At 50.3% G+C, this 11036-nt stretch overlaps 1 protein-coding gene across 1 annotated transcript; it reads left to right on the top strand.

Moving 5' to 3' along the window:
* Window positions 1–2099: 2099 nt before the first annotated feature.
* On the top strand, window positions 2100–9881 carry MED10 (mediator complex subunit 10). The gene is made up of 4 exons (XM_036848883.1): window positions 2100–2294; window positions 3440–3523; window positions 7134–7236; window positions 9448–9881. Exons 1-4 carry the CDS (start codon window positions 2173–2175, stop codon window positions 9544–9546), a joined length of 408 nt encoding a protein of 135 aa, XP_036704778.1. The 5' UTR covers window positions 2100–2172; the 3' UTR covers window positions 9547–9881.
* The last annotated feature ends 1155 nt before the right edge of the window (window positions 9882–11036 follow it).

Raw genomic sequence — 11036 nt, 5'->3', positions numbered from 1 at the left:
TTCCAATCTGGGAGAATCTCCCTTTTAAACAAGTAGTGAAGTCTGTTTACATTCACTGTGATCACCAACATATTTTTCTTTAATTCTTTTATCTTACTGTGTGCTTATTTTTTATGCTTGTCCTTTGCTTCACCTATTCTGTTTTTCTTGCCTTCTATTTAATTGATTGCATTGTCCTTATTCCCTTTCCCCTTTACTAGTTTGAAATTATATTGTTCTACTAAAGAAATAAACTTAAATTTTTAAAATCAATACTAAACAAAGCCTAAGTCCAATCAATATCTATCCCTTTTTTTTCTTATGAAATTGAAAAGGACTAACTTCCTATCTAGCCCTCTCCCCAATCATCATTTTTTTTCCTTTTGTCTAGTATTTTATTGCCACCTCGTTTTAAAATTCCCCTGAGGTTAACTGCCGTTAAGTTGGGAGGGAGGTACTTTATCTAACATGTCTGTGTATTCAGAGCAGAACAGAGGCTCTCCCGGTCACTTCAGCCCACCACATCAATTGGAGTTCCTGATTCAGTAAGTCTGACAAATCACGTACCTTCTCTGGGTTCCCATTTCTGGCTGCAGTTGGGAGAGGCTTTGGAGATCATCAAGAAAAGGGGCTTCCTCATTTTGCGTAAGAGTCTGGGAACTGAAAAGGATGAATGATGGATACTATGATATTCAGTAGAAAAGGAAATCGCTGTGGCTTGAGGGATCCAGGCAGGCTACTGCAGGAGCAAATGTCAGTTAGTCCTAGAAGAATGGGCATAAACGTTTCTTAAGCACAAGAGTGGTCAAAATGGAATTTTAGTAAGATCAATGAACAGCAGTTTACAAAAAGCTCTGTGAAGTAGGGGAGGTTATTCTTCGCAGATAGGGAAGCCCCAGAGGGCACTGTCTTATTAGAGCTGGCACGAGGGGCCGAGGACCTGACCTAGGAAGGTGGCTGGAATTAGGGAAGGAAGAGCTGAGGGGAGATGGCTAGAAGGAAGAGTTAGAGTTGGTGGGTGTTAATTACATACCAGAAGAAAGAAGTCGGGGTGCCAGAGCTGACCTCAAGGATTCCAACTGAGGGGCAAGGAGACTGTCTGTATCGGGTCCTTCATGCAAACTTTAGGGTTTTCAGGTACGTGGGTATTTGTGAAGACGTTGCCTTATATGGCGCATGGAGGGGACGGAGACCTCTGGTGGGAGGTGGCAGCAGTTAGCACTAGAAGCCTCAGTTGTGACACTAGACCTAAGGTCACCGTGTGTTGTTGTCCTTGCTGCTCATTCACCCCTTTGGGGATGGCAAATCACTGCTGGAAAAGTGATGGGCCTGAAGCCCAGCCTGAGCTGCGTTTCAGGGTCAGGGCAGAGGCTGAGTGGCTCCAAAAGGGAGAGGCCAGCCTCCGGAGGAGCAGGTAGGAAGCCTGTTGGACCCTGCACAGCGGCTCGCTGGTGTGGAATAAGAAGCTGGGCAAACCCTTTGCCCGCAAGCGGTTGTACCTGCCCGTAAAGAAGCGTCGGAAGGGAAGGTCTCCGAGATCTTAAAGATGGCTCATGTCAGGGGGGCAGGATATCAGGTGTCTTTTCCCCTTTCTTCATTATATGTTTTTCTTTATTGTTGCAATTATTTACCATAAGTACCTGTAATTTGAATACTCAGGAAAAAAAAAGTCATTTTCATTAAGGGTCAAGCTACTCTTTCCAAGCACTGCCCGCTGTGCTTCAGCCTTACGGGCGTTACCTCCTCTAACTAACCTCATGTAGCTGTCGGGTCTCATTATCCCGATTTTATGGACGGGCTCAGAGGCTCAGAGGCTCGGGAACTTGCCTAGGGCCGGTGAAGGCAGAGCGGGATCCCACAGGTCCCCATCGCGGGCTCTTTGTGGCCCTCAGAGCACGCGTGCGAGTCCTGAGGACCAACCCCTGGCGTGCTCCGCTCACCTGGGCCGCTTAGGGTTGCTGGGGCCAGGCGGAGCTGACGTCCGCCTCGCCCCACGCTCAAACCCCGCCCCCGATGCAGGCCCCGCCCCAGACACCGCCTCCGGGTCCACGCCCCGCCCCGGCGGCCCGCCCCGCCCCACCACCCAGGCCCCGCCCACCCGGCCCCAGAGGAAACGGAAGTGGTGGCGGGCCCCGGCGGAAGCCAGAGGCGCCGGGGCAGGAGCGCGCCCGCGGCGGTGCGGACGGCCGGGCCATGGCCGAGAAGTTCGACCACCTGGAGGAGCACCTGGAGAAGTTCGTGGAGAACATCCGGCAGCTCGGCATCATCGTCAGCGACTTCCAGCCCAGCAGCCAGGCCGGGCTCAACCAGAAGCTGTGAGTGGCGGCCGAGTCCGCCGGCGTGTCCCCGGCGCCAGCGGGGTGGCGTCTGTCTGTCTGGGAGCCGGGATGGGGAGGCTGGAGCCGGCCGAGAGCCGCCGCCTCTGCCCGCCCTGCTCGGGGCCGGGCCGTCCCGGGCCCTCCCGGTCCAGGCTGTGCGCAGGCGGGCTGGCCGCTGCCTCCTGTTGCAGGCCCGCCTCCTTCCCGCTTTGCCGCGCTGGGACCTGGTCTTGGGGCCGCGTTTGGACACGTTATCAGTCTCCGTTTGTGGGGCTGTCAGGGGGAGGCGTGCTTCTGAATCTGAGTCTCGCCCCACGCACGTAGGACTCGCTCCCCTTCGGCGGGGGGTTCCGCCCCTGCCCCCCCGAGGGGAGGCGGGCTTCACGCGGCCGTGCGGTGAAATGGGCCCCGGGAAGGTGAGGGCTCAGGGACCGCTTGATGCCTAGGCCCGAAGGGAGGACTCGGATGATGGTGGGCGGTGGTGGGGTGCGACGGGCCACAGCACGTTTATGAAGTGATTTTTGGGGCAGCCGTGTGCTGGCCGCGGTGCCCGGCCCTAGGGTGGACAAAAGGCAGATACAAATGGGATGCTCCCGAGAAGGGCTCACCGCTGTACGGAGGGCACACGCACCAACCTGTTCGCAAGCCCGCCTTGCGTACGCGGTGCTGCGGGACTAGCCGGCTGATCTGGGAAGGCTCCCGCGGGGAGCTGAAGCTCGACTAGGCAACCGCGGCTTGCTTTCCCCCAGGCTTTGAGGATGGATGCTTGGGCTGGAGTCGCCCACCCCGGGCGTCGTCTGACACCGCACACGAAATCCCCGCCACCGCAGGGTGACTGTTTCTGAGAGAGGGCTCGTATTTTTCATCAGATTCTCAAAGGCTCCTGCCCTCATTCCTATTGGTTCCTGCCCCCCAGTACTGGCAATTCCTTGTTTAAAAAGAAAATCAGGAGATAGGTGAGCATATGATATAACGCCGAAGCTTTCCTAGGAATTCCGTAGCTAACCAAAGAGCTGAGAGCCACATGTAGCCTGTGCTTGTGCAAGGAACACGCGTGTGCATCCCTGGTCGGCCAGGTGTGGGTGGTGCTCGGTGCCGTCGTCCCAATTAACCTAACGTCCCATTTTTGCTTTTTCCCTCAGGAATTTTATTGTTACTGGCTTACAGGATATCGATAAGTGCAGACAGCAACTTCATGATATTACTGTCCCTTTAGAAGTATTTGAGTAAGTAGCGTTCTTGATATTCTAATTATTGTTTAGTTTTGCTGTAATCATTTCCTCAACTACCAGTATTTAAGTGTCTGCTATGTGGCAGGCATGGTCTGGGTGCTTCGTATGTGCTAGGGAAGAAAACAGACAAAAATACCCGTCGTCATGGAGCTTATGTTCTAATGGGATTAAACCATTAAAAAAATAAAAAATCTCAGGGACTTCCCTGGTGGCGCAGTGGTTGAGAATCTGCCTGCCAAGGCAGGGGACACAGGTTCGAGCCCTGGTCCGGGAAGATCCCACATGCCACGGAGCAACTTAAGCCCGTGAGCCACAACTACTGAAGCCCACGCGCCTGGAGCGCCTGCTCCACAACAAGAGAAGCCACCGCAATGAGAAGCCCGCATACCGCAATGAAGAGTAGCTCCCCGCTCGCCACAACTAGAGAGAGCCTGCACACAGCAACGAAGACCCAACGCAGCCAAACATAAATAAATTAATTAACTTTAAAAAAAAACCCTCAGTATTGTATTGTTTAAAAAGAGTTACATGTGAATAAAGGCTTTTTAAATATGTGAAGAACATCCTAGGCTCTTAAAATCTTGCTTATATAAAAGGACAACCACATGAATTCCTTTTTTTTTCTTGAGAAGGAAAAAGTCTTATGCAGCTATATTATAAATTAAAAAAAAATTAAAGCCAGAAACAACCCGAGAAGTACGAATTTGGTCTGGTATCCCCCCAGACTGCCCTGGCAGTGCTGGTTCTAGGAGATGATAATATCTGCTCTGTTGAAAAAAAAAGTTCTTAGGCCAGGTATGTTTGGTAAGGCTTTTTACCGTTTTCTGCGAGAGAGTTACCTGCACCTGGGCACAGTCCTGGCCTAGAGAACGCCTCTAGGAAATAAACTCTTTAGGTTTTATCCATCCAGGTTTTATCACACTGATTTCACAGGTGAAAGAACCAGTAAGTAACTGTAGTGGCTGTTTAACTAGTCAGTGTCAGAGCTGAGACTAAAATTCTGGACTTCTTCTTCTTTTTTTTTTTTTTTTTTTTTTTATTGGAGTATAGTTGATTTACAGTGTTGTGTTAATTTCTGCTGTACGGCAAAGTGATTCAACTATACATATATATATATTCTTTTCCATTATGATTTATCACAGGATATTGAATGTAATTCCCTGTGCTATACAGTAGGACCTTGTTGATCCATCCTGTATTAGTGTCTGCTAACCCCAAACTCTCACTCCATCCCTCTCCCACCCCCCTTCCCCTTGGCAACCACTAATCTGTTCTCTATGTCTGTGAGTCTGTTTCTATTTCATAGATATGTTCATTTGTGTCGTGTTTTAGATTCCACATATAAGTGATAGCTTGTGATATTTGTCTTTCTGACTTCACTTAGTATGACAATCTCTAGGTCCATCCATGTTGCTGTAAATGGCATTATTTCATTCTTTTTTTATGGCTGAGTAGTATTCCATTGTGTATATATACACACCACATCTTCTTTATCCATTCATCTGTGGATGGACACTTAGGTTGTTTCCGTGTCTTGGCTATTGTAAATAGTGTTACTATGAACATAGGGGTGCGTGTATCTTTTTGAATTATAGTTTTGTCTGTGTATATGCCCAGGAGTGGGATTACTGTATCATATGATAGCTCTATTTTTAGTTTCAAATCCTGGACTTGTGTTGACCAGGGCCAATTCTCTGGGCCAAGCGGCCTCCCTCCCGGAGCTGCCTTGGAACAGCAAGAGTATTCTGGGGCTTTTTGCAGTAAAACTACAAATGTAAATCACTAGAGTTCCTTGAACAGTAAAAGGAAAAGTTACCTTTTTACATCCCCAAAGGTCAGAGATGAAAGTCCCAGTTACAGCACAGCTCGGCAGCTGGCCACCACGTCAGGACACACAGGCTGCAGTTTTCCCAGCCTCAGCTCTGTCCTCACCTGCTGGCCAAGGTGTCACGTGTTCCCAGGTGGGAGCGAAGGTCTGTCTTGTGCGTGTGCTGCAGCTCTAGACTCCTGCTCGTGAAGTGCGGCAAGGTGGAGGCTGATTTCCCTTCCTTAAAGGTCCTCGTTAGAGCCGTTCTGGTCACGAGGGTGTGGGATGAGTATGTTGACAGATGCCAAGGAACTACTCCTGGCTTCTGAAGTGGAGCAAATGAGAGGAAACAGATGGGAAAGACTGCTGAAGAGGCGGGGGCAGTGAGGCCTCGGCCAGCACAGCCAGAGCCGGTGGGTGCACGGGCAGCGGAGGCCCCCGTGGGGACCTGGGATGGGGTGGCCTCTGAGCGCCCAGCAAGCAGCAGATCTGAACTGTCGGTCAGTCTGTGCCGAGGTAGAAGGGTTTCCAGGCCCGTTCTCAGGCACGCCGACTGCGTCTGTAGCAGATATACCAGTGTAAACCTCGGCCCTTCTGCCCGGTGCTTGGGGTTAGTGAGTTGGCAGAAGTGGGAGTCAACCCTCGAGTCTTCAAAGAAGAGCCCAATCCAAAGGACATCACTGTCAAAAGGGGTTGTTTATTTAGGACATTTGGGCCTGTTGGGGTTTTTTTCCCCCCCAGAAATGGATGGATTTTGCTTAGGATTTAACCAGAATGTTGCTTTTTTCATTCCATCATTTCAGATACATCACAATAAAATGGGATTTCTAGAGCTTTTGATTTATTAGTATTTCTCTATCTGTCATAAATAAAAGCCAGTTTTTATGCCATTAACAGCAACCTAACAGTGTCTTTAATCTGAAGTGATAATTTTTTTTAACTGAAGCATAAAAATGCAAAAATCAGACTTAGTGTAGTGGTGGTGGTTTTTGTTTCTTTGTAATGAGTAATTCAGTTTAGCTGAATGATGCGAAGGTCTTCAAGGTGCAGAAGTAGGCAGGTGGCCTTCCGCAGGTAAAATGTGGTTATTCATCTAGGCAGTACACTTAATGAAATCTTTGGGAAGATGAAGACATTTTGGGGACACGTGTTGAAAATTTCACGAAACAGTTTTATACTGCTAAGAAATAATTGGAGAGAATCTGTCTCTGTTAAATTTAAGTTACTTAGGTATTTTTAGGAAAGTAGTGTATCATTTCCCCCTCTCTCCAGTTGGTAAACTAGTCTCAGGACAGGCAAAGCCAGCGCTCTCCTGCTCGCCGCTCTCCCCTCACCGACCCTGCAGCCCCGAGGCTCCTCTGTAGAGGACGGGGTGGGCCTGGTGGGGTTGCATCTCGGTGGGCCCCCTGTGTTGCTTAGTCCTGAAGCCCTGGCCCACGCTTAGTTCAGGAGCTGCCTGACCTTACAGGTTGTTGTGAGGATAAAAAGGTGGTGGCCATGAAACCTTTTGAAAAACACAAGTGCTAAAAATGTGAACTGGTGTGGCTGTGAAGCTTGCTTGGTTTATAAGTGATCGTTACTCGATTTCATGAGTTATTCATATTAGAAGTAATGTGAGTGCAAGTCATCTATACTTGTATAAACGAAGGAATCCTAATTCACCTGGTTCCTGGACACAGCTTCTTCTAAACAGGGCCATGTGAGGTTACAGATCGCTACCTTTGTTTTTTCCCCATAAGAAAACTGTGAGAGGAGGTATCAGCCATGAATGTTAATTGAGATGTTTCATGTTTCCAGATACATAGATCAAGGTCGAAATCCCCAACTCTATACCAAAGAGTGCCTGGAGAGGGCTCTGGCTAAAAATGAACAAGTTAAAGGCAAGATTGACACCATGAAGGTAAGGTTCTTGGGAACAGAAGATAATGTCAAAACATCAAGGAATGCTCACAAAGCAAATTTGGCTAGTAGACTTTGTAAAACATCAGCTACTTGACAACATTACACAGTTGAGATTTCTGAAATGCGTAACAGGTAATAAAATTAAATATTATCAAGCCCTGTGGTAGCATAATAAATGTAGCGACGTGGCTAGCCTCACGTTTACGGAAGTCTGGGTTAATTTTTGTGGTGTTAGTCATTGTTGGCTAACTGTGCTTGTTTCCATTTTTACGAGTTTAGTATCTCCAGGTTGCCCTTTGGTGCTTTCTGAGTCCTTCTGTTCGGCCTTTTTCTGTAACTGTGGGTCTCTGGTTTAGAGGATTGCCGGATCCTCCTTGACTTCTCTTTCTCCGGTGGTCGTCTCCAGCTTCTGACTCCAGGTCGCTTTGTATCGTATACCCTATTCTCCACAGAGACCCTACTCTTTGTGTTTCTTGGTTTTGATGGGATCGAGAAAACTCTGCATCTTGAACATGGTATATGGAGTGTTTTCTTACCTACCTGCATTGACTCTCGTGTGGCCGGGGCATGGGGTGTGGTTTTCCTTTAGGTGGGTGGTGCCACCCCTTCCCGTTGGCCTCAGACAGCGAGCCCTCCTGCCTCTCCACCCCCGTCCTTCATTCTGGCCCGGCAGCGCTGGCCTCGTTTGCGTTTCTGGAATTCACCAGCCCGTCTCCTTCCCGTCCATTCCCCTGCCGTCTCCTCTGCTGGGACTCCTGCACGTCCTCTGCCCACAGCCTGTCCTCCCTGGTCAGCGTGTCGCCTCCTCCGAGAGGCCTTGCGGACCAGCCTTGGCTGATAAGGCTCGGCCCTTCTGTCTGTGTCCTGTGTCCTCTGCCGCAGCCTAAGCTCCAGGATGCGAGGGGCACGAGTGTGGTGTTCCCTCTGCTGCCCAGGGGCACAGGGTGCCTGCTCCGTGTCTGCTGTTCGCGGGGACGGCCACGCGGAGGGCGCGCTGGCGAGGCGAGGGGCCGGCAGAGAGCTGGGGACGGGACTGCCGCGACAGGCCCGTCTCATGCTGCCTGGGCCCCCGGGGTCTGTGCTGATCTCAGGCGACCTGCCCTGGAGGTGCTTTGCTGTGAGGTGCAGTGTGGTGCCCCCGGCCTCGTTTCTGCTTTGCCAGCTTGGCGTTGAGTTGCTCTTGCACTGAGCATTGCCTCTGCGGCACGGTAGAGCTTCGGTCGAGAGCCAGCTGGGGTCGTTTGGGCCAGTCTGTGAGTGAGCTGAATCGTCCAGCTCAGGGGCCGACAGGCAGAAACCACCCCGCCCTTCCCCTTGTGAACAGGGTCGCAGCCCCAGGGTGATGCGCTCCGGTTCCCTGAGCTCCTGTTCACCTCCCTGCCTTTGTGCCTGGAGATCGCCTGTTGGCAGTGACACGAGCGACCGTGCTGTTTGTTCAGTTTGCACCCCTTTCTGTTGCCTCTTGGTGTCATTTCCTCTCATGAGATTGTGAACGTCTCGCGGTGCAGTTTGTACGCGTGGTGGGTTGAGTGATTAAACTTGCACGAGTTCTGTCTTAAGTGGTTTCTGTAGTGTTGGCATGTAGCCTTCTTTGAGGATGTGTTCCTGACCTATGTAAGGACCATCTCTTTGTTTCTATCCGCGGTGCTGCTTTTCTGAACAGCTTATAAGAAAGGGTTTTGAGATGCTGGCAGATATTTAGCTGCTTTTAAGATTGGATTAAAACAAACGTTATGCTGATACGAAAGCTCAAGGAGCGTGGTATTTGGAGAAGACAGGTTTCTAGGTGCTCTGAAAGCTTTGATCGAGAGCTGTTTGCACACAATGAGTTTGATGTGGTTCGAATTAATAATTGCTTAATTATTACATGAAGACTCCTGTTACTTGTGCTCTGTGCAAAACTCACTTCCACCTGTGTGGCTGGCTCCTCACGCGCGGGCTCCTTGTCACTTGAGGCAGGAGGGAAGAAGTTGTATTTGAAGGAACATTCCTCTTTCAGGTAGTTCTCCATCTACCTGATGTACCTGCAGCACAGTTGCAAGCAGTTACCTGCTGCGGTTTGGCGGGTGTGGCATCAGGGAGATGAGCAGACAGTGCAGGGAAAGCACAGTTTCTCTTTTGAGTTTGAGGCTCTGGTGGGGCGTCGTCTTTAACTTGGGTGACGGGTCACAAGCAAAAACATCTTGACCGTGTATATTTTTCTTCTTAGAAATTTAAAAGCCTGTTGATTCAAGAACTTTCTAAAGTATTTCCTGAGGACATGGCTAAGTACCGAAGCATCCGAGGGGAAGACCATCCTCCTTCCTAACTTCCTCCCCCGTCTGTCTGAAGATCCTCCTAGTCGTGCACGAGTGGCCGTGACCTTCAGGCAGCCTGTGACTGAGCGGCCCCGACGCTGTTTCCTGGGCCCGTCCTCCCGCCACCTTGTCCTTGTCGTTGGCCTCTGCGGGTGGCAGGGCCTGGAGGGCGGGCGGGGCTGTGCCGCCAGCTGCCCCCTCTCCCTGACGTGCTCTGTTTGGTCCTCTAGCTCTCAGAGGACTGGCGATCACACAGCTTTGAGTGCGATGTGTATGATTCTCCACGGCCAAATAGTCTTGGAAATATTAAATATGATAGGTAAAGTAAAAGTTTAAAAAAATTCTACCTAATAGTTTTCTTTTAATATACTCTTTCTGTTCTTTTTTTTTTTCTTTCTTTTATGGTGTCAAAGAAAGCTAAACAAAAATAAAAAGGAAAAATTCGTTTAATATAAGTACTTTAAATTCATTTTGTATTTTATATTTTTAAGTATAGTGCATAAAGAATGTGTTCAGTGGAACTGTGTTTCCATACATTTCAGTTAGTCTAATAAAGTCTTTAAGTACTTAAAAGACTTGTTCCATGTAATTATTTCTGTAACATTTTCATAGTATTGTACCTTGTATCTTGTAAACAATTGTCACTTCCCTCAAGTGTGAGGGATATTGGTAAAGTTTGTTCTCCAGGCATTTAGGCAGGAAAAGCCAAAGTGAAATGCAGGATTCTGATTTCCCCGCAGCCTCTTTCACAGAGGACATCGCGGATGTATTGACACAGTTCAGGAACGTGCCCCCCGCCCGTCCCGGGGCCCCGTGTGTCCGCCTGAGGGGGCTGCCAGACGGCGGGGACAGCTGCGCCTTCGGAGTCTGCAGGGCCAGGCGGGCCTTGGGAGGCTGCGTGGCTGGTGAACTCGGGCAATGCTGTCGCCGCACCTGCGGGCTGACTTTGAGCCGCAGGTCCCAGTGCGGTGTTTCTTGAGGGTCACCGCAGACCACGGCATCGGAATGACCTGGACTCGTTTATCGGCAAGGTGGGTCCAATTCAGACCTGTTGGGTAGAGGCTTTGGGCTGGGGCCCAGGAACCCGTGCTGTTGATTTCCTGGCCCCAGTGATTCTGGACCCCTTAGAGCCAAGATCCACAGTTAGGGACTTCAGTCTCATCGGTGTGTGACAGTGGGCATGGTGCGAGCTCCGCTGACTGGCCCGTGTCCGGTGAGGCCGCGGGCGTGGCCGAGTGAAGTGAGGGTCAGAGCCCAGCTCGCAGCGTTCTCCGCTGACCCCTTCGCAGCGACGGGGGCTCGTGTGTGCCCTTGCTCCCCAAGAGAGTCTTATATTTGCTAGGAGTTGGGGGCCAGGCCCCTTAGGAAGTTGCTACCTTGTTGTCAGTAGTTCCGTTCTCTCCAAAACATCACCAGAAAAGGATTCCCATCCTGGGCGCGGTTTCCTCTAGATGAGCGCTGCCCCGGCCACTAGATCCTGGCCCCAGAGGTTCCTCTCCTG

Source organism: Balaenoptera musculus, chromosome 3 (assembly GCF_009873245.2).
Source record: "Balaenoptera musculus isolate JJ_BM4_2016_0621 chromosome 3, mBalMus1.pri.v3, whole genome shotgun sequence".
NCBI classification, from domain to species: domain Eukaryota; kingdom Metazoa; phylum Chordata; class Mammalia; order Artiodactyla; family Balaenopteridae; genus Balaenoptera; species Balaenoptera musculus.
Note: the sequence above shows the minus strand (reverse complement) of the source record. Positions and strands in the feature narration are given on the sequence as shown.

What these genes read in the sequence shown, in the direction of transcription:
- MED10 (XM_036848883.1), top strand. Translation starts at nt 2,173, where the DNA reads ATGGCCGAGAAGTTCGACCACCTGGAGGAGCACCTGGAGAAGTTCGTG. An exon ending in GCCGGGCTCAACCAGAAGCT is followed by an intron (nt 2,295 to 3,439) that starts GTGAGTGGCGGC and finishes TTTTTCCCTCAG; the next exon opens with GAATTTTATTGTTACTGGCT. An exon ending in GCAAGATTGACACCATGAAG is followed by an intron (nt 7,237 to 9,447) that starts GTAAGGTTCTTG and finishes TTTTCTTCTTAG; the next exon opens with AAATTTAAAAGCCTGTTGAT.